Source organism: Ceratotherium simum, chromosome 38 (genome assembly GCF_057802395.1).
Source record: "Ceratotherium simum simum isolate JZ-2026a chromosome 38, ASM5780239v1, whole genome shotgun sequence".
Classification (NCBI taxonomy): domain Eukaryota; kingdom Metazoa; phylum Chordata; class Mammalia; order Perissodactyla; family Rhinocerotidae; genus Ceratotherium; species Ceratotherium simum.
Genome location: NC_141937.1, coordinates 3,402,023 through 3,423,991, shown reverse-complemented (window position 1 = coordinate 3,423,991; position 21,969 = coordinate 3,402,023). Strand labels below are relative to the sequence as shown.

The 21,969-nt window shown below is 44.8% G+C and overlaps 1 protein-coding gene across 1 annotated transcript; it reads right to left on the bottom strand.

Annotated features, from left to right (window-relative positions):
- Positions 1–937: 937 nt before the first annotated feature.
- On the bottom strand, positions 938–18,550 carry SFT2D1 (SFT2 domain containing 1). Its single transcript, XM_004440548.3, has 8 exons — positions 18,375–18,550; positions 10,494–10,580; positions 9,833–9,915; positions 8,554–8,635; positions 6,407–6,442; positions 4,404–4,462; positions 2,950–2,979; positions 938–1,470 (listed from the first exon to the last, which is right to left on the bottom strand). Exons 1-8 carry the CDS (start codon positions 18,435–18,437, stop codon positions 1,431–1,433), a joined length of 480 nt encoding a protein of 159 aa, XP_004440605.1. The 5' UTR covers positions 18,438–18,550; the 3' UTR covers positions 938–1,430.
- Between the last annotated feature and the right edge of the window lie 3,419 nt (positions 18,551–21,969).

Below are 21,969 nucleotides of genomic sequence, written 5' to 3'. Positions count from 1 at the left end.
CTACCGCCACCACCTGGCGCAGTGCCCGACTTCCCAGAGCTGACTCACCCTGTACCAATGCCTGACTCCCATGGTCCTTCACTACCTGGCCCTGCCTCTCTCCCCAGCTTCAGCTCCCTCCATCCCCTCTCCGCACTCCAGCAATACCAAGTACCTGATCTACTCTGTCCCAGCCAAACCTCCTCTCCTGCCGTCCCCTCTAGAACACTCTCCCCACGATGTGTTCAGGAAGCTAACCACTCAAGAAGTAACCCTACCATCATCCTCTCATGAGCCCTTTCCTCCACTAACGCTCATGACACCAGGCTGAGCACCGCCACCTCCTCTGCACCGCGGTCTGGGCCGGCACTCACCCATCTGTCCTTTCCCTGCAGACCGCATTTCCGAAGCTCAGTGGGCAAGTGACTTGACTAGGACCAGCCAATGGAGCTGGGGCACTGGTGGGAGACCTGGGTGGAGGGGCAGGGGGAGTTGCCCGCCCCCCGCCCCACTTCTGCAATGCTCTAGCCCCACCAAGCAGGCTCCTCCCTCAGCAGGCTCTCCCTGGAGGGCCCAGCTCCTGCCAGGCGCCTCCTTCCCCTCATTCCTCCAGCCCTGGCGTGAAAGCAGCTTCTTCCCTTGTTGCTAGTGTCTGGCTGCCTCCCCTGCCAACGTGGCTTGTCCGCTCTCCGTACACCTACAACTAGCCCCCACGTTACAGCCTCTCCTGGACTTTCAGGCACGTTCTGCCTTCAGGTCTGCGCCCTCAACAACACACTTGTAAATGTGTCATTACGCCGTCCTGTTAGCTTCTACACATTTGCACTCAGGAGCACTAGCACACAGCTTGTATCTTATTCATTTTCCTACAGAAAAACTGCATAATGTCTGAACTAAATTTTATTGAACTCAATCAATGTACTGCCGACTTAAAACATTAGAAATTTGATCCAGAAAATGTTATTTTTCCAAGTGTGGGTTTATTTCAAATTGTAAAGATTTATATATTATTTTTATTACATATAATAAGAAGCTTTGAGCTTAAAGTAAAAACTTTCACATTTAAAGTTTTTTTAAAAAAAGATATTTTAAAAATGTAGACATTTTAAGAAACAAAAAAGCTGAATACATCTTGCAGAACAGGTTGATCCTTAAATATTCACATCTCAAATGCTGTTTAGAAAAGATTAAAAAACTGGCGAAAAATCATTTACAATTGGCAGTGATTAAAGTCTCCTTATCTTTGGAAGGGCACATTAATGACACATAATGAATTTACCGTTACAAGCATTTAACAGTTTAATCAAGCATATAGTCTTTACTAGCGCACAAAATGGTCTGAAAACTGTCACAGCACTTCTTCTTGGAGTGATTATTGTATCAGTAAAAGCATACTTCACCAAAAACAGAACATCAACTTTCCAATACTTTTTTCGAAGAGTTTCTGATTTTCAACTTAGGAGAGAAGAACAGCATTTAATTACTGCGTCCCTGGTGGAAAAACAAGGAGGAAAGAACAATATAATAATCTGCCTCGAGAGCCACCTTTCAGAAAACATGCCTAAAAAGAGACAAGTGCACGATCAGCCTTTTAAATCAGAACTCAGTGCAACTCCCACACATTTCCTGATGAACTAAAACTGTGCTGAACGTCATTTGAAATCAAGAACCGAGACTCGGAAATAATTTGTTAATTTCTGAAATGGGCCTTATTTTAGGAAACATTTACCAGCACATATGCTAATCTTAATATGAAGAAATAAATTTAAATGCCAAAAGTAACCTAACAAAAGAACTAATTTTTAAAAAGAAATAATGAACTAGCTTTCACAAAGTAAAATATTTATAACTGCATCCTAAGAATTCCAAAAAAATTCATGTGATAAACCTCACTCTCCTTTCATATTTTTCTTCCAAAACAGTTTGTTTAAACTAGTACTTGATACTTGTATTCACTGAAAATTACCACTTTTACACAGACTGTTAAATGCATGCACCAATAAACTGGAGACATGGGCAGATTCCGCACGCTGCTCTCAAGTGCAGGATCCTAGACGTCCAGGGCAGGATTGGTCATTTTCCAGACACCCTGCCACGTCTGTGAGCTCAGGTGGTCCAGGAGCGGACGTCATATCCTGGTGACCTTTCCCCTTGCTGAGCAGCAGCAGAGCTGTCCTCTCTGGCCCGAGGACTGGTAAACTACCTTTGGCGCTCCTGTTCTACACCCTGCTCACCTGCAGCTGATCCTGTTTTGCTTTTTCTCCCGATACATGTTTATCAAAAAGAATCAACCACTGGAAACTGAATAAAACAGAAGGTCTACCAGTTTCCTTCACTGCTCATATAAGGCATACAATTTTGCTGTTTTTCATATACAACCTGTGTTTCCAAATTTCACAAAGAAGCAAAGCTGTGCCTCAACAGAATATTTTTCTGAATCTGCCAGATTTAAGATTGAAATTAGTTTTACTTTTCTCTCCACAAGTGAATTAGTACATTTCTCTGAAAAAATATAAGAAAATGGCAGTTACCTCTTGACATACAGAATAAATATGTTTCTACCGGCTTAAAACAAACACTTATGTATCAGATCTCATTTTTTCACTACTTCCTTTTTTTAAAGTACAACTTGTTTCCATAGTCTCCACATCCTATTTACTGAATATTTGCAGTCATGGAAGATTCCGGAATCTCCTGTCAGAATCCCCTAACTGCAAATGTTCATATGGTAAAGTAGGAGTAAATTCCCAACCTATCCATTACATGTGTTCAAATTGGTTTCACTTCATATGGCAAGCTTCTATTCATCTCATTAAAAAAATAATTTCCTTTTGGGAAGAAAGTAAAAGTCAACAAAAAACAGCCTTTTAAATAATATTCTAATGTGCAAATTATTTGCTAAAATTCATGTATTTTTGTAAAGAGAATTAGAGGACCAGAAATAACAAGATGGAATTCAAACAAGCTCACCTTGCATATGGGATGTATGATAGACTATACCTGCAAGAAAAATTCAAGTTTGTTGAAATTTAATCTAAATGACATTTTTCTTTATGCCAAATGGCCATATTCTAACACCATAAAAAACAAAGCAGCAGAATATTGCACAGTGATTCTCAAAGTATGACCCCCAAAGTCACGACTCCAGTATGATTCTCAAAGTGGACCAGCAACACCAACACCCAGGGACTTGTTAAAAATGCCAGTTCTGAGGCCCCACCCCACACCTCCTGAATGAGAAACTCGGTGTTTTGATAAACAATCTGTGTTCTAACGAACTCTCGAAGTAATTCTGATGCCTGCTAAAGCTTGAGCTTGTTATAATAAAAAGGTTACTCCTTTTATTTTTTAAAATAGAAACAAAAATGAGAATAAACTGCATTCTCCCTTAGAGATAGATGAATCGTTGAGTACAGATTATGCAATAAAAAACAACATATTATAGAACACTAAGGGATTCAATTTAAATTTTTCACATTTCACTGAAGGAAACTAAAACATCCCCAGGCAGCTCGTCCGTAACACGCAGAAAACCGCACTGATCACACGTTGATGCCCCATCCGTCAGCAGAGGCAGAAGCAGGGCCACAAGAAAGACTGATCACAGAGTGGGCCATAACAAAAAGGAGACATTTAAGACAGCAAAACCAGGACTATCAGAAGGAGCTAACAAGACTTAGCTCTAAAGAATAAGGAAAAACACTCTTAAAAATATTTTATACACGAAAAAAATTTCCTATTCTAATACAGATGTGTGCAAGGAGGGGCAGATTCAACTCAATCCCACCTTCACTGGGCCTTCCACGCAGCTGGACTGGCCGTAGTCCAAGGCATAAAAGGCTTCATGAAGGGGCAAGTGTGAAGAATGGGCATGAGCAAACACACGGAGCGAGAGGCAGAGGAAACAAAAGGCAGAGGAGCACTAGTAAACAAGGGTTTGTTCACTGATGATTCAGAAGACAGCTCCAGGTATTACAGGGCCACAGAGTCAGCATCACAATGAATTCGACTTCGTGATTATTCAGCAACACGGTACAAAGGGAATGGTGAACCATTATTCCCTTGGGCTCATCCTGTGACACAGCCTCACTTTTACGGACTCATATGTATCACCTACATTTCTTACCATTTCTCTTTCACACATCAGAAGTGACTGCATCATCATGTAACTATGTTAGCACAGCACCCCACCACTTGTGTGACCCGACCTCTCCACAGCTCTCCCTCTGGGGCCAATGAGCCATGTCCCATGGGACACATGGCAGACCTCACTCATCTGACCTCTCAGGAGGTCCGTCCCCTCCAAGGCACATGCTTATACTCAGCAGAGGAAATGCCAGTGACTTCCCTAGGACTTACAGGCTCAGAACAAAATGCTTATCACCACTTAGGACACTTTAACTTTCTAATCAGTTAAGACTTACCAGGTCATTGACAAGAACTGCAATACACAGAATAACACGGCCAGTGCCTTCTTATGCCACTAACAACAGCAAAAACAGAGAAACGACGAGTTAAGAATTTTTAAAAACATTTTTCACAACCAAGTTCAATTCCTCCCCTTCAAAAACACAGATGATAGCTCCATTTATTTTATTAAATTTTAGTATGACAAATTTAAGATTCAGTAGATCTGAAACTTAAATATCCATAAAGTACATTTCCTTTCTAAAATTCTCTGTAGCCCTTAATTTAAATACAGTCATGGGCCACATAACGACATTTCAGTCAACGACAGACCGAATATACGATGGTAGTCCCATAAGATTAGTACCATAGAGCCTAGGTGTGCGGTAGACTATGCCATCTAAGTTTGTGTAAGTGCACTCTACGATGTTCACACGACAAAATCGCCTAAAGATGTATTTCTCAGAACATATCTGTGTCGTTAAGCAACACATGACTGTACTGCTAAATATATGGCATTAAATGAATATTACCTAAATAACAGTGTATGGGGTGAAAATATTAAAACTCTTTAATGTAATATCCTTAAAGTCAATGTTAACTTTTCTAAAATCAACATTTAAAATGCCCCTTAGCTATTAGATCTATATGCTATGTCGAATTTACATATCTTACTCATTTTTACTTGCTCCTTTTCTTGAGTTATTTTTTGAAGGAAAACCGTATTTTATTGTGATCTTCCGGAACAATGTAAAGTAAAGTTTCCATGGTTGTTTTAAAATTATCTGTTTTTTTTTCGGGCCAGCCCCGTGGCTTAGCGGTTAAGTGCGCACACTCTGCTACTGGCGGCCCGGGTTTGGATCCCGGGCGCGCACCGACGCACCGCTTGTCCGGCCATGCTGAGGCCGTGTCCCACATACAGCAACTAGAAGGATGTGCAACTATGACATACAACTATCCACTGGGGCTTTGGGGGCAAAAAAAAGGAGGAGGATTGGCAATAGATGTTAGCTCAGAGCCGATCTTCCTCAGCAAAAAAAGAGGAGGATTAGCGTGGATGTTAGCTCAGGGCTGATCTTCCTCACAAAAAAAAAAAAGAAAGAGAATAAAATTATCTATTTTTAGAATTCCCTGTCCATTTTTATTTTTTATTTATTTACTTCTTTCTTTTTAATCTACTGCTTATAAATAAACAGGCTGCCTAAACCATTTTAAAACCAGAAGTCCATGTTCCATAGGGATATGCAAAAATTGTTTAAGAATATTCTTTTAAGTTATCATTGGGAAATGAAGGGTAAGTGAATTCTCACATAAAGTTTAGTCCTTACATCATCAAAATTAAAAAGAAAATTAGAACATTTTTTGAGAGAGCATTTCTGAAACATATTATAAACCACCCTTTCTTCTTTAAAATGTGCAGTTTTCCTGATAGCTCAAGAACCACCTTAAACTCTTTTGGGAAGCAGACAAGGAACAATACATAAATACAATGAAGACTTGGGAGCAGCAATAAGTCAAATGAAGTGTAATACCGCAACTTCTTTAAAGGCTAATGAAGAGCTGCTCACCATATCCGTTAAGTGCTACAAGACTAAGTTCTCACTTGTTTTGGTTTGTTTTCTGGCCCTTTCTCCTTATCAGTTTCGAGAACTTATTACACACAGTACACTCCCTCATCAGCGGGCATCCTCCCTGCCTGAGAGCTAAGGTCAGCCTGCTTAGTTAGCCCAGCAGAGACACAGACCCTCAGCAAGAGCCTCGCAAGGCCCAGGACTGACAGAGGAGCCAACCAGACCTAAAAGTAAGTGCGAACTCACCTCTGTCTGTTTCAGATGGCAGAATCTAGCGCCAAGTCTAGCCACTAACTGGATGTGACCATACACAATTTTAGGGACACCCGATCTCTGGTGGGTTTTAAGAAGTCAGACTTTGAGCTCCTTTGAGATGACGGTGTGAGGACACTTTAGCTGGTGAGGGGCCACACAGTTAGTAGAAAGTAGGCATGGTTGGTGTAACTTACCCAAAGAGCAGCACACAGGGTAAATATGAAACACAACTACAGGGAAAGAAAGAAAATTGTACGTTTGAGTCCTTTCAAAAGCTTAAGAAAAATGCATAAACTAATCTGCATTCATCTGCACGGATAATGTACTACAGAACAAAATTAAAGAGATAAATGACTCTACTTGTCCTTACATATTCCATGAGTGTTATTTAAAGTCTACAACTGCAATACTCCTTGGCAAACTGGAAGCACCTGGTAATTAATCTGTTGCTTGAGTCAACAGAAAGAACGTCTGTAGAACGATATAGAGTGACAACAGCTGTTCCTATGATGCTTATGTTAGTGTTTAGTAACAGAATACCGTCAACACAGCGTTCGGTACAACTGCTAACACACGGTAAATTCTATTTTGTTGGCTTTACATAAAGAATCTACTGGGACAACTTTTACACATCATCACCACCCTACATCCCTGTGTCCCGCAAAGACGCAGGGGAGTGAAAATGAGAGGCAGGTGACAGCAACAGTGACGGGCGGGAGGCTTGGAGACAGAGAGACCTAGGTGACATCCCAGCTCTGATGCCCAGTAGCAGCCGAGTCTCCTTGGTTAAGTTAGTTATCTGGTCTAGACTTCAGTCACCTTCTCTTTAAAATGAGGACAGTATCTAGCTACCTGCTCTACAGGGCTGTTATCATGAACAAATCAGAATTTGTCTGTAACGTGCTCCAGTTAGGGGCCGGCACTCAGAAGATGCTAAGTAAGTGGCAGTATTTTCTTTGCCATCGTTATTAGGCATCATCTTATATCAGCAGCAAATCAGACCACTTGGAAGATTCAACTGGAAACATTAGGATTCAAGTCATCACCAAAGTTACGTTACATAAATAACTAATGGCCTCTTTTGGGAAATATTTTGTTATTTCTAAATATTTGAACGGTCTCTCAGCTTTATGCTTGTTTACACAAGGTACAGTACATTGCTAAGATAGGTTCCAGGACATCCTAAATAAAACCAATCTACAAACAATCTTAGTGGAATACAAACTTCTCATAGTCCAACAGGGTCAAGTTTTCCTCTGGTAAAGAGGTGGGAGAAGACTCTCAGACACTACAGTTGAAAACATTTCCTTACTTAGAAACATACTGAGGTTAGCTGTGTTTGAAAAGCTCATTATTGGTTAGAAGAACCAACTAGCTAATGCTGATACCTAAATTCAACAACATGCTTTAAGGCAAGAGACACAGAACAAGACGTTAGGAGCCAGAGGCTCGGTAGAGAGGGGACCTTGGGTTCCTCTGCCCATAATACCCCAAACGATGATCAGCTAAGAATCCAACATGCATGATGATAAAACTATGTTTCTAACCCCGAGTATACCCCTCCCCTGTTCAAAGATAAAGAGAACATTGAACTTAGGAGTGATGACCTGCCGGCCAGGTACAGAAGCTACAATATGATGAACAGTACACTTAGGGCATCGCTCCAGAAGCCACGCTATTGGAAGTAGAAGTATAGTCCTGCACCGCATAGCCACATCTCGGTTGACAACAGACTGCATAGATGACGGTGGTCCCATAAGATTAGTACCATACAGCCTAGGTGTGTAGTAGGCTGCACCGTCTACGTTTGTCTAAGTACACTCTATGATGTTCACACAAGGACAAAATGGCCTAAGGAGGCATTTCTTAGAACACATCCCCGTCATTAAGACTACATGACTGCAGTCAAACAGGGACGGGACAAAAGCCAGGTGACAGGCTACTTCGATTCAGCCAACTTGCTCTGAGAAGACTCGAATGGAACCAGAAGTGACCTGTTGTCCAGTCCCACCCTCCAAAGGGCACACACAGCAGTTCATTAAGAAACACTCGACAGGGCTTGAAAATGAAATACATCCAGCTCTAATCGTCACTTTAAATACACAGAGCTACAGTGTTAGACACATGCAACAGAAAGCAGGATGCACCCAGCCAGGCACTCCAGGTTATACCGTACAATCCAAACTCTTTAAACACACAGGCTTACGGATATGATTATTATATTCAACAAGAGAAATATAACAATAGCACATACATAAGAGGGGGCCATTATTTGTAAAAAAAAAAAAATGCAAAAAATACTTCAATAAAAGGTTTTTTTAAATTTTCATTATTTACTTACAAGCATAACAACTGTTGCAAGCAATCTTGTTGTTTCAAACATTTTCTTCAGTTGCTTCATGGGTCCCATTAAAAAGCATGTACTATTTGAAACAAATAAGAGAACTAAGAGATGGCTCTACCAATTTATCTGGCTATATAAAAATAAATGCTTTTGAGAAAAGAAAAGAAATCCTATGTTAGTTTATTGATAAAAATCTCTCACTAAATCTGCTTTCTTTTTCCTTAGTATTAAAAGGAAACCTTAATCTTTCAGTTTTCTGACACATAAACGCCTTTTTACAAATTATTCGTAGCATTGTTTATAGCGACAGGTGAACATGACAGCAAAGTGACCCTAAACGACAAGGGAGTGTGTTTTCAGTCTGTGCCAGCCCAGTCACCACCTCTTGATCTCCATGCACATCACCCGTCAGAACAACAAAAACCAGCGCCACGGGGAACTGTCAGTCAGACAGCACAACATCAAGCTGCTCCCCCATGCTTCTTCCCGACCGCAGCCTGAGGGAGAATCACTGCGGGGACGAGCCCAGGAAAACTGCCTGAGCGTGGCCCTGGCTCATGCACGTTCACTCGACAATACCTCTGATCCAGAAAACTCCTGAGGAAATTGAAGGTCACCTCTGAAAGCTAAGTGCACACAACTACTCCAACAGACACCAACACAGGCAAAGCTGCACCAAAAGTCCTCAGAGAGGATTCCCAGAGCGCCCAATCCAAGTGCTGCCGGGGCCGGGTGCTCGTCAGCTCTCTGACGTCTCTGTTTGGCACTGCGACCGTGAGGTCTCCTTCCGGCTGGTGGGCCGGTCAGCTCCCTCGCTGAGACGCGGGCTTCACAAGAGCAGGGACTGGGCGCGGCAGTGCTAAGCCGGAGCTCCGGAGGACTGTCTGGTGAGAAGCCGGCCTGTCAACTTCTAGGCACATCACCAGGCGGGGACTCACCCTCTCTGCACCACCACCCCAGCCATAAGGTGGGGGTGATGACAGTGCCCACCTCGTGAACTGGGGTAACAGATACAGAACACTTAACAGAGTCCCTGGACACAGTAAGTGCCCCCAAATGCTGGCCATTCCTGCCACTGACTCTCTGTCTATCGTGGCAGCTGGCACATAGCAGGAGTCAACACATATTTATTGAATGAACAGAAATTTTCTGGCTGAATTCATGGTATGAATAGAGCTAGAGAAATATATCCTGTTAGGACAGTGCTAATTAGAAAGGAAAAGTTTTATAGCTATAGCAAACAAAACATTTTTAGAAGCCAAACTTCTACACATACCTGGCTAATGCAGCAATATTTCCAAGGGTATAAAACAGTGCAAAAAGTTTTATGCCGCCAGGAACCCACAGCAATCCAGTTCCCTGAGTTAAGATATTACAGTTATTTAAAAACAATTTTACCACTGTAATGGCTTAAAATATAAATATGCTACAATAGTAATACTATAAATATTTTATAATATAAAATTTAAGTATAAATGTGCTAGTATATAGTCTCTATATAGTTTAAAAAATCAGTTAATTTTGAATGTTATTTGCTAATTTTAATCTTCTGCCTATTTGCATATAAGTACATATAAATGAGACATAACATAACCTTCTGTATACATGTGAGTAAATCTCACTCTACAAATTAAATATTCTTTTTAAATGGCAAGTTAAAAAATAATTAACATATCTAAATTACTGATTCTGCAGCTCTCTTAACACACGTTGACTTTTGTTAAGTAAAATTATTTTAACAATTCATATAACCCCCCAAAATATTAATTTCTACATCTCTGTATTGATCCCTAACCCCTTATTTCAGGTGATTAAACACACCCCATCAAAATTGTCTCCCAGCAATCCAGATAAAGTGGACTGCCTGTTGGTACTGAATGGAATTATCAGTCTGACACAAAATAAAAATTATTAAGCAATATAAAGCCTTAACTCACAAGGATAGAGAAGAAAATGCCGCACACGAAGCATATGGCAAACCACTTCAACCTGGTGTTGAAACTAAGGGACGAGGCATCCAGGACCTTAAGAAAGAAGGGAAATTAGAACATGTTCTGAAGTCGCCATGTACCAATCTAATTCTTTACACTAAATTAAGGCAAAGTTTCATTTTAACCTATATGATGAATCTTTATTTTGCATACCATAGTGTCGTTTATTAAGATAATAAATATCTTAATAATATTTATTAAGATACATTAATATTAAGATCCTAAGGTTGTGAAGGGAAATGTGAACGTGGTCTGGGAATCAGAGGGCCCTGCGGAATCACTGTTCACTGTGCCAGATGTGAAAACAGCACCGTGTTCACAGATTTACAAAGCCCCTACCTGTCAGGAACAGCAGGTGCACACTGATGTGGATGAAATGACCTAATGTGTGAGATATATTATAAAATACTCGATGATTAAAAATATAGGGGAAAGATGAAACAAGACAGGTAAACTACTGCCAAGTGTTAAGGCTGGATCCGGATACACAGGGCTCACCATCCCTACTCTCAACTGTCTGTCTGAGGTCGCTGAGGCGAGGTCCCTAGGGCGCAGAGCCTGAGATGGGGGTCCTCATGCAGGAACTGCTCTCAGGAGAAACCTTGAGGGAAGTGAGGGAAGCTGGACAGAGATGGGGAAGGATGGAGCAAGGATGTGGTTTCAGGGGGAGCTCAGCTGGGCCTGCAGTGTAAACTGCAATTCAGTGTCAGCCCTGCCTTGAGGCAGGGGGCTGGCCCCTGGAACCCACTCCTGTCAGGTGGTCACTGGCTGTAGGCTGGGGGCAGGGCCAGGGTAACTGTAGGACCTCCAGGGTGAACAGAAGGGTACAGCTGTGAGCCGAGGGGGGATGGGCACACCCTCCTAATGACAGGGACCTGGGCAGATACCAGTAGTGTCACCATCAAATACATTTGACAACTTCCATTATAAAAAGTTCATTTAAGACCAACTTATGAAAACTTGGGTAGCTCCTTAGCCATTATTAAAAACACATTTTTGCAATGACAGTTTATTCTCAAGCAACAACATTCCTGTATGCCATGCAAACTCTAACCAAATTATGTGGGAAAAAGGTAAAAATTACTGTGTATACTTTATACAGTACAATAATCCAGGATGCAGTCATGATTAAGTAGACACATTTACTTAGTACACATTACTGAGTACACTATTGAAACTTATTTTCTCAATATGGCTGAAAAAGTATCAACAGCTGTTTCAAGAAGCTAGAAATATACATTAATAATTTATATACCAAAATTAAAATAACTTATATACCACATACACTTAAAAATAAGACCACATGCTTATAATGTATTTTTAAGAATAATGAAGCAAAAATAAAAAGTTTTATAAGCAAAACCTCAAAATATCTTTGGTTAGAATCCTTACCTCAAGAGATTAATCTGTGAATCCTTATGTAGCATGAAAAGTAGATAAAAATAACTAAAGTTATGATGTCACTGTAACATAAATCACTTTTTAACATATTTTAAATGTTTTTTAAAAGTTGCCTTAATTCACAGACATTCTTGTTTCCAGCAATCTCACCTGTTTATAGCAAAACTGATCACTGGATTTTAAACAAAGAATGAACTTGCCTATAAAAACATCTAAATTTCATTCTTTCTGATCAGGAAGAATACACATCGAGTATATTTTAACCACACAGAACAGAATAAACCCTGAGGACTGCACATTACATAGGAATGACCTACTGGCTCGTAAAGAGACGGGAACAGTATCCTAAGTAGGCGTGACTTCTAAATGGTCAGCGTAAGTGCACCATAGTGTGAGAAGGGCTTAATGAGAGAGGAAAGCATCTATTTTTACTTTTTTTTCCACAAGTTTAAATCACCCATTATTCATAAGTTCAATTTTTGGTTTTCAATAGCCAGTCTCTTTTTCTCTCAGCATGGTTATTTGTGCTTATTTTCCCCCTTATTACCATCTCGCACATGCTGATCTTTAAAATGAAATGTATAATGAATTACTTCCTTTTGTAAATATGGAATATTCAATCCACAAGCAAATGATTTGTCTCAAATCTTGCAAATTGTCCTGGATGCAGAAACAAATCACAGATCTCCTAAGTCCTAACTGGGCAGATTATACTATGCTTCACCATGCAGAGAACCTGTCTCCTCCCGCAGAGACAGAAGGAACTGGATGCTCCAGGCCCGCCTTAGCGCAAGCATTTAGAAGCCACGTTCTTGTCTGACCGTGATCAGGAACGAGCCCACCAAAACCACCAACTGTGTTGAGTTCTTAAATGTAGTCTCAGAAAAGAAATATACATTGACATTGCTACCAATTACTTCACTTATTTGTTATCAAAGGAAGAGGAAGCAAAGAGAAATCTCCGGAGAGCAGGAGCGAGACTCGCCCATTCTCTGGTGTCCTCTTCGTGCTGCAGTAAACAGCACCACCTGGAACTAGAACTTGATTAATTTAAAAAACTAGTTGAAAACGTAATGGAGGAAAACATCATCGCAGCACCAACATTACAGATGAATGAATGAACCCACGGCACAGCAGACACTCGCTTCTTTCCTACAGTGATGCAGAAGCCAGGAGGAGATGGACCTTATGACAGAGGGGACAGCTGCAGAGGCCTGAGCCTTGACCACGGCTACCATTTGAATACAGGAAGCACAGTGTGGCTTTCAACTAATGAAAGCACTGAATGCAGTATTCCTAAAACTCTTCTTTCAAAACGATAGCAGTGTATAAAAAGATCAAAATGAGCAGACAGCACAAGAAACAGGCATCCACAGACCCTCTTCAGTTGAGTCCTCACCCACCTCCTCAGACGTCCTGCTCCTTACTCGGCCACTCCCCTCACCAGGAGGCTCACACATTAACAGCCACCCCGCCCTCCTCATTTCCATCACCTACTGCTCTCTCTGTCCTTCTCTCCCACTCACGACCCCTGATCACAAGTCCCACTCCGGATCCAAGCAGAGTCTTGGATGATTTCAACGTCAACACGGACAGCCTGGCCTTTCTGTTCCTTGTCCCCTAATCTCAACGGTCTTTCCCCTCCACTCCACTCAGTGACCCAGGGCACTCTTACTACCCAAAATTACTCCATCTCCAAACTGGAAGCTGCTGCTCTCCGACCCCACCCCGATACCCTCCCGGTGGCACGGATTCAACTGCTCCTGCCTCGACTGCTCTGCAGCCTCTTGGGCCCCTTTATCCAGCCCACCAATCCTTCTCCTTCCTTTTCTGTGCAAATTACATGGCACCTCACATCACTGAGACATTTAAAATGCCCTTTCTACTGCATCCATCTGGGAAAATCCCACCATAACTAAAGCCCTCCTTCCTCTTCCTCTGGGCGGAGTCCCGCAGCAGGACAGGGCATCATAACCTGGTCAACATCAACGGCAAACAGGCCCTGGACACTGCCTGCCCAGCAAGCTGACGTGCGCTGTTGTTTCTAAGTCAACCTGCCTTCTTGCCCTACCACCCACTGACTATTTCAAACCACCTCCAGTTCAAACCTCCAGTTCTGGCCCTGACACTTCCACTCTCAGCAGACGACTTCCCCTATTTCACACAGAAAACGGAAGCTGGCAGTGGGAACTCCCTCCACTGCCTGTGGCTACCACCACCAAGCCCACATCAAGAACGTCCTCTCTTTCCTCGGATTACTGCAGAGGGGCTAAAGTCAATCCGTCTACCTGCTGTAGATCCCAACTCTCTGACCTTCTCAGGATCTTACACAATCTCCAACGGTGAACCACACTCTCTCCCTGACACATTTCCCTCATCCTTTAAACATGCTTAAGCCTCTTCCATCTTAAACAAACACAAAGCTCGCTTCATTTTACCCTCCAGGCTCCGCTCATTCATTTGTCTGTTCATCCAACCAACACCTCCTGAATGCTCCTAGGTGCTTGTTCTAAGTGCTGGGTGAGGTCCAGCTCGTCATTAAAAGCTGTCCTGGGGTAGGCTGCCCTTCCACGGCAGGCTTGGTGCACAGCCCATGCATCGCCATCTCTGACAGCAGCTGCAGCCAAGGACTCAGCCCTGGCCAGTCATGCCCTCTCACACATCTCATTCCCAGCCCCGGGGCCCCCACTCCAGGGTTTCTTTATCTGAGGCCCTGGGCAGAGTTCTTCTTCTGCTGAGGCCTCCTCACAGGGGATGAGGGGACCTTGAAGACACTTGTCTCCTCTCTGACTCAGTCCACTCTTTGTCTTTCCACTTGCCCTCCTCTCCTGACCTCAGGGTCCATAAAACTGCCCGAGCCTCTTGTTTGGGGCTCCCTCAACAGCGAGATGACCCCCACATCTTTGCTGATCCATCTGGCCCCCAACCAGTGTCCATTCCATGGGGGAAAATGGAACCCAGGGGAGTCAGCACTTCCTCCCGTTTCAGCCTCTTGCTTATACCATTGCAGAAAGTGACTTAAGGCTGAATCAGCCCTTTCGTTTTTGGCTTGTTGCTCTGATCAGCTACTCCGATACCTGACGGCCCAGCTCTCTCTCTCCCAGCTCGGCTGAGCTCCAACATGGGTAATATAACAGTGAACACGGTAAGATCACTATCTTCAAACAAGCAAATGCCTGTACAATAGAACATCAGGTGTTCTAAGTGCTGTGAAGAGAATCTAAGCAGGTCAAAGGGTGGAGAGCAGTGAGGCAGGCACTACTTTAGACTGGACCGCCTTGCTAGAGGCCCTTCTGGGAGGTGACACAGAGACCTGACTGAAATAAGCAGTGAGCCAGCAAACATCAGAGAGCGCCCTCCTCATCCCGCCAGACCTCCTCCCAGGGCCATTTCTCGACTCGCACTCTAGAAACAAGCGCCTGTCCCCGGTGTCGGCTCCTGGCTTGGGAAGAGCCAGCACAGGTGAGGCCCAGCAGGCAGACCCTGAGAGCTGATGGGCTCCCGCCTGCCCATGCACACTCTCCTTGAGCAATCTAGCTCCCCCACTCACCCGACTAGAATCCTTCAGACAAGAGAGCAACTTCCCTGCCCTTCATTCCAGGGGACACTCTTAAGACTCCAGTCTCCCTTCCCTCTCACCCTCACCAGAAACTTCACCACCGTCCCCCTCGCCCCCCACTGGAAACATTCTCTTCCACCGGTTCCTTCAGAGCGCTCTCTTCTGATCTGCCTTTGGTGCAAATCAGTGCACTTTTGGTGCAAAGCAGCAGTGCAGGCTGCTCCTTCTGTGTCTCCTCTTCATCTTATTTCGCTCCACCAGTAAATGAAATGTTTCTTTCTAAGGCTTCCCCTCGCCCTTCTCTATACTTCTCCCTAAACAATCTCATCCGTGTCCACAACGTGAACACAGGGAAACAGACATAAGGCAGGTATTACACTTGCAATAATTTAAGTGAGAAAGGTAGAGAGAGAGCTTAATTTGTATAACAACGGGTATTTTTCTCCTTACTATCTTCCACATGATCTTTAAAATGAAACATCCTAACAAATTGTTTCCATTTGTAAATACTCAAATCCATAAGGTATATTCAATCCACAAGAAAATAGCCTGTCTCAAACCATGCAAACTGTCTGTTAAATAAAGGTGGTGGGGGTTCAAATAAGAGACCTCTGTGGCACGTTCACACCTTACAGCCTTGCCATGTAAGTACCAACTAGTGCCTTATATCCATGTCCTCCTCTCTCCTCAGTACTTGTCCAAACCCAAACTAGTCATTCATTCACTTGCTCAGCAAGGATTTAAGAACAGATATTATATGCCAGGTACTTGGTAGGTTCTGGACATACAATAGGGAACAAGACAGAGAAGATTCCAGCCCTTACGGAGATACATTCAAATGAGGGAAAACAGATTACAGCCCAAGGTAAGTTCTGCAAGGAAACAGGATAGATTAATTGGAGATCAGGAAAGCCGCCTCTCTGAAGAGGTGGCTGAGAGGAGGCAGAAGGAAATGACAAATGCAATCCTGAAGAGCCACGTTAGGGGCATCCCAGAAAAAAGAAATACAACCGCCAAGTCCCCCAAGAAGATAAAAAAAAAAATGGCTTAGACTGGGAAAGAGAAAGCTGAGGGATCACAGGGACCCTGGCAGAGGGTGGCGTGAGGTGAGGTGGAGCCATAGGCAGAGGCCAGGCTGTGCAGAGGTCTGCGGTGCCATGAAAGGAGTCTGGATTTTATTCCACGTGCTATAGGAAGTCATATGATCTGACTTGACTCTTTAAGACCTGGCTCAGGTCAATCCCTCCTTGACATCTCCTCAGAGCTCTCCTAAGGAGGGGCCCCAGAACTCTGGCTACTCTGTCTTCCCCCTGGCCTACAAACCACCCGAGCAGGGGATGGAGCAGCCCCAGATCTCAGGATGCTCCCCCACCAACACTCACTGCCTCGCCAAACTCCTCAATCTGTCCCCAGCCAATCTCATCAAGCCCTACGTCACTCCCAGGACACTCCCACCCATCCCTAAACACCAGCAAACTCCCTAACTTTCATCCTCTTCTCTGACCATTCCCCACATCCTTCTCTGTCTGCAACCGGGTCTCCCCTGCACCCTCTCAAGTGGGGCCTGTCTTCTTGCCCACACATCCTTACCACTGGGACAAGAGGGGGTCTAGGTGAACACCCTCCTCCTCATTGCTGCTTCCCGTCCCTTCCTCTGCCCCAGAAACATCTGCTTTCAAGATCCTGCCATCACACTAGCCATCTGCTGCTCCTCCTCACTGCGTTCCCCACCACCCCCAGGTCACACCTCCCCGGGTCACCCTCCTCCTTGGTCACACCTCCCTGGGTCTCATCCTTCTCACTTCTCGTTCTTCTACCTCATTCTTCACCCTTCTCTTTCACATCTCTCGTTACTATTTATGGGTTCTTGTGTTACCATTATGATTTGCCAAACTGGTTATAGAGTTCAGTGAGAGGAGACGCTTCTCTTCTAGTCTCTGAACCCTCACACGCTAGCCCAGATTCTGCCCACAAGAGGTGCTGAAAAAATATGACAGGGAGAGAAGCTAGGAAAGGGGACAAAGAAAAGATCCTTACATCATAGTCTTCGATTTTAAGTGTTCCACTTCTGTGACCAGCAAACAAGAATTTGTGAGGATGCAAATAACAAAAATACTTAACAGAGCAGTCCCCGCTCCACTCCTATTTTTAACCCTCTCACTAGAGGAAGTAACTCTTATCAAGTCTCGTGGGGAAAGCACAGAGACAAGGGGGTTTTTCTGTTTTTGTTTTTTTAAATCTCTTACCAGGGCTCAATGCCTCAACAGACAACCTTTAATTCAGTATTATTCCACTTCTCAATGACCTGCTTTTTTCTCTCCAGTCTCCCTACTTCCAAAAGACACACACACACACACACACACACACACACACAGCACCTCATTTACCTCCAGGGGCAAACGGATGCAAGGAAACTTTAAGATTTCGGCTTTCTGCGGTCGCAGGACGAAGGATCTGCACACCTACTGGCGCTGCACAGCGCGTGCACACGAGGCGCAGAAAACCAAATCGGGGTGGCTGAGAGGAGCGTGGGGCAGAGGGGAGACGCGCTACGTGGTTCCTAAGAGTCAGAAGACCCAATGGGGGGGGGAGGGGTCTCAAAGGGAGCTTCTGCAGACTCCACGAAAACCTGGAAAGCTCCCCAGACTCTTGCCGTGGGGCGCGTGGAGCCCTCCAGCATCAGCTGGGGTTAGAGGAGGCCCCGCTCCCCACACGCGCGGCCCCGCCCGGCACCCGTTCGCCCCGCTCCGCCTGTCCCCGCAGCGCCCGGGGGTCGGGGGCGCTGGGACCGAGGACGGCGGCCGGGTGGTTGAGGGTCAGGCGCTGGGACCGAGGATGCCGCCCGGGGACGGGCGCGGGCTCGCTACCTGCGCGGTCAGGCCCTGCTCCTCGTCGTCCTGGCCGCTCAGGACCCGCCGCAGCTTCTCCATGGCCCTGCTTCCCCGGCGCAAGGGCCACCACAAGCTCGCCGGCCTCTCGAGCCCACCAAGAACCCGGGAAGCCGAAAGCAGACACCACCGGGGCGAACGGAAGCGTGGACCCGCCCGCTTCCGGCGCGCCGGCGCGGCCCCTGCGGCTGCCGTAGCGGCGAGCGCGTGCGCACTGGGGCTCCGCGGGCCGTGGAGGATGGGACGGGGAACTGTTGCTGCGCTTGCTCTCCGCGGGTCGGCTGGTTGGAATTGGTCACGCGGGGACGCAGAGCAGCGGCGGGTCCCCGGTGCTCGGATTTCAGCAGTCGCTGCCTCCCCATCCACTGGAGTCGGGACACGGCGGGCGACAGCCATTGCATGTTGGATACTGAACCCACGAACGCACATCCTCACGAGGGTTCTCGACGCTGGGTGCCCAGACCCGCGTCCAGTACTGCAGACCCACGTCCAGTGCCCAGACCCACGGCCAGTACTGCAGACCCACCTCCAGTGCCCAGACCCACGTCCAGTACCCAGACCGACGTCCAGTACTGCAGACCCACCTCCAGTACCCAGACCTGCGTCCAGTACTGCAGACCCGCGTCCAGTGACCAGACCCACGTCCAGTACTGCAGACCCGCATCCAGTGCCCAGGCCCACGTCCAGTTCTGCAGACCCGAGGTCCAATTCTGAAGACCTGCACGCCTACCGCAGACCCGTGTCCAGGCCTGCAGACCTGAGGTCCAATTCTGCAGACCCACGTCCACTGCTGCAGTCCTGACTTCCAGTGCCACAGACTCCACGTTCAGGCCTGACACCAGGAGGAGGAGAATCCTGGGTGCCAGTTTGGGAACACTGGCAGGCATGGGTTCAGTTCTAAACTGAACACTTCCTTACCAGGAGCAAAGTTCTCAAAATATCTGCTTGGAAGGAGTCAGGGAGGGAAGGGCAGGCTTTGGGGACAGGTGGTTCTGTGCCCTGATTTCAGCCCTGCCGCTGCTGTGTGGCATTGGGGACTAGCCATCTCCCAGCCCGGGCTCCTCATCCGGGCGTGACAACACCTACTTTTCAAGGTTAAGTGAGAATACACTTCAAATTATCTCAGAAGAAATAGCAGGAGGCTGCCTTATTCCTTTTTACTTGTGAGAGGTATTTATTTACTCAGTTCATCTTCCAACTAGGAATTTGAAAGAGTGAAACTCTACTTATAAGAGGAATAGCTAAGCCAACCCACCTTTCCAGTTTTGTATAAACACTGCAAACCTTTGAACAAGTGTTTACTGTTCTCTGGCCAGCGCTGGGTGAACAAACTCTAGCAAATGGGGAAGTGGCTCTTTTTTTTCCTTTTAGTCTCCACCATGCTAAGGAGAGATTAAAAATTAGGGCTGCCTGTAAATAGGAATTCCAGAGAATCTTGGAGTTGTCCATAAATATACTACTCCAAGGTCATCAAGTAATAGGTTGTGCTTTTCGGTTTGGTAAGACTGTAATGAAAATGTCTATTATTTTGTTTTATTACATCACCCACTCTATTCCTTCCTAAAATCTGACAATTAAAAGGTGGATCCCCAAAGGCTTTTATTGTCCTTCCTCCTGCCTTCAGTGGAGATTTTATCTAATCTCAGTTAGATGAAAACAGATATAAGACCCCAGAAAAGCAGATAATACACTCGCTCTGATAAAACAGTCCAATGCTCAACATCTTTTGGTCAGAAAGTACTTATATTTGGTCTATTTATACTAGAGTGTGAGATCTTGTCCTTTTGTCCTTAATTTTAAAAGATCAGAAAGTAGATGATAAACATCTGCTGTAAAACAATAAAGCTTTATGCTTTTATTTAATAAAAGTACATATATACTTTCTTTAAAGATTTTCCTTTTTAAGTTTTCCAGATGCAAAAAGATGAAATCAACTGATATTTCTAGTAATAGAGAGAAAGATTTCTAAGGATATATGAGGTTGAACCATGTAAAATACCAATGTTAAACTATTTTTAACCTGAAAAGGTCAATTTCCTATGTTTCATCTTATACTTGGGTGCAAGAAATTTTACTTAGAAATAATACTGAAGATTTAGGAATGTGGTTTGGGCCTTTTCACCTCTCATACCCTATTAGCTGAGCTCAGTTTCCTGAAAAATACTGCACAAAGTTTATTGCAGGCATAACCCTTATGGAGACTGTCAAATGATTAAGGGTCTGGAGTCACACTGTCTGGGTAAGAATCCTGGCTCTGCATTTTGTAACTGGAATTTGGGGCAAATCAACCTAAACTCTTTCTCTTTCCCATTTGTGAAACGAGGTGGCGACAGCTCCCACCTTGCAGGGTTGTTAGGAGGATTAAATAAAACAGTGCTACAATCGATCCTCATTCTTCCTTACATTTGCAAATTTGCCCAATTGCCAAAATGTGTTAGTAACCCCCAAATCAACACTTGCAAACACTTGCATGGTCGTTCAAGGACGTGCAGAACAGTGAAAACTTGGAGTCACTCAAGGCACATGGCCCCAGCTGAGACGGGACGAGGCGATGTTCTGGCTTCTTGTCTCAGCTCTCACACTGCAAACAAGCACCTTTTTCATGGTCTACTTAATACCGCGTTTTTCACATTTTTGTGGGGTTTTTTTGGTGATTTCACCTTTAAAATGGCCCCCAGGCCTAATGCTGAAGTGTGGCCAGTGTTCCTAAGCACAAGAAGGCTGCGATGTGCCTTACGGAGAAAATACGTGTTAGAGAAACGTATTTCAGGTATGAGTTATATAGTGCTGATGACTGTGAGTTCAGGGTCAGTGAGTCAACAATATGTATTAAATAAGGCGTCTTTACACAGAAACACACATCAACAGGGGTATGTGTTTGATCGGTTGAGGAAAGTGTAGCCAGAGGCTGGCAGGAACCCCACCTGTATTTCTCTTAGGGGCAGGGCTTCAGTATCACTAATTCAGTGTTTGTGGCAAAAACTTTATCAAATGTAACTACTGCGAATAACAAGAATTGACTGTATGTGTAAACACTTACCACAGGGCCTACCGTGTGGTAGAAATGCTGGGTTTTGTGATTAAAATAATTTCCGTTGTTTCATCATGTATAATTTCTGCTCTGGATCCCCACCTCCCTTCCCATCCTAGTGAACTATTGAACAGTCCATAAGGAAACCTAAAGTGAGTCTTTACCTCTCTCCCATAAACCTAGAAAAAAATTTAAGTAGCTTCCTATTCTCTTCCTCTTCCTGCTTCTCAGCTGTGTAGCTTCCTAGAGCCAGTGACCTTCCTGAAGATGGGCAGCCCAGGCAAAAAACAGGAGGGAGTTCCAGGTGGCAAGAGGCAGGGCGCTTGAGAAAACGAGCCTTTCCCCCACGCTGGGATGAGCGCATCTCCGGCCCTGCTTTCCTCCAAGCTGCCAAAGGGAGAGTAACAGACCCTGGCCTCCACGCCTGAAACCAGCCCCTCCTCCCTCCCCTCACCTCCCTCTCTTCACCTGGCTGCAGGAAAGCAGGAGCGAGCGAGGCAAAGACAAGCTCAAAGAGAAGAGCCCTGGTCAGCGAGACAGAGA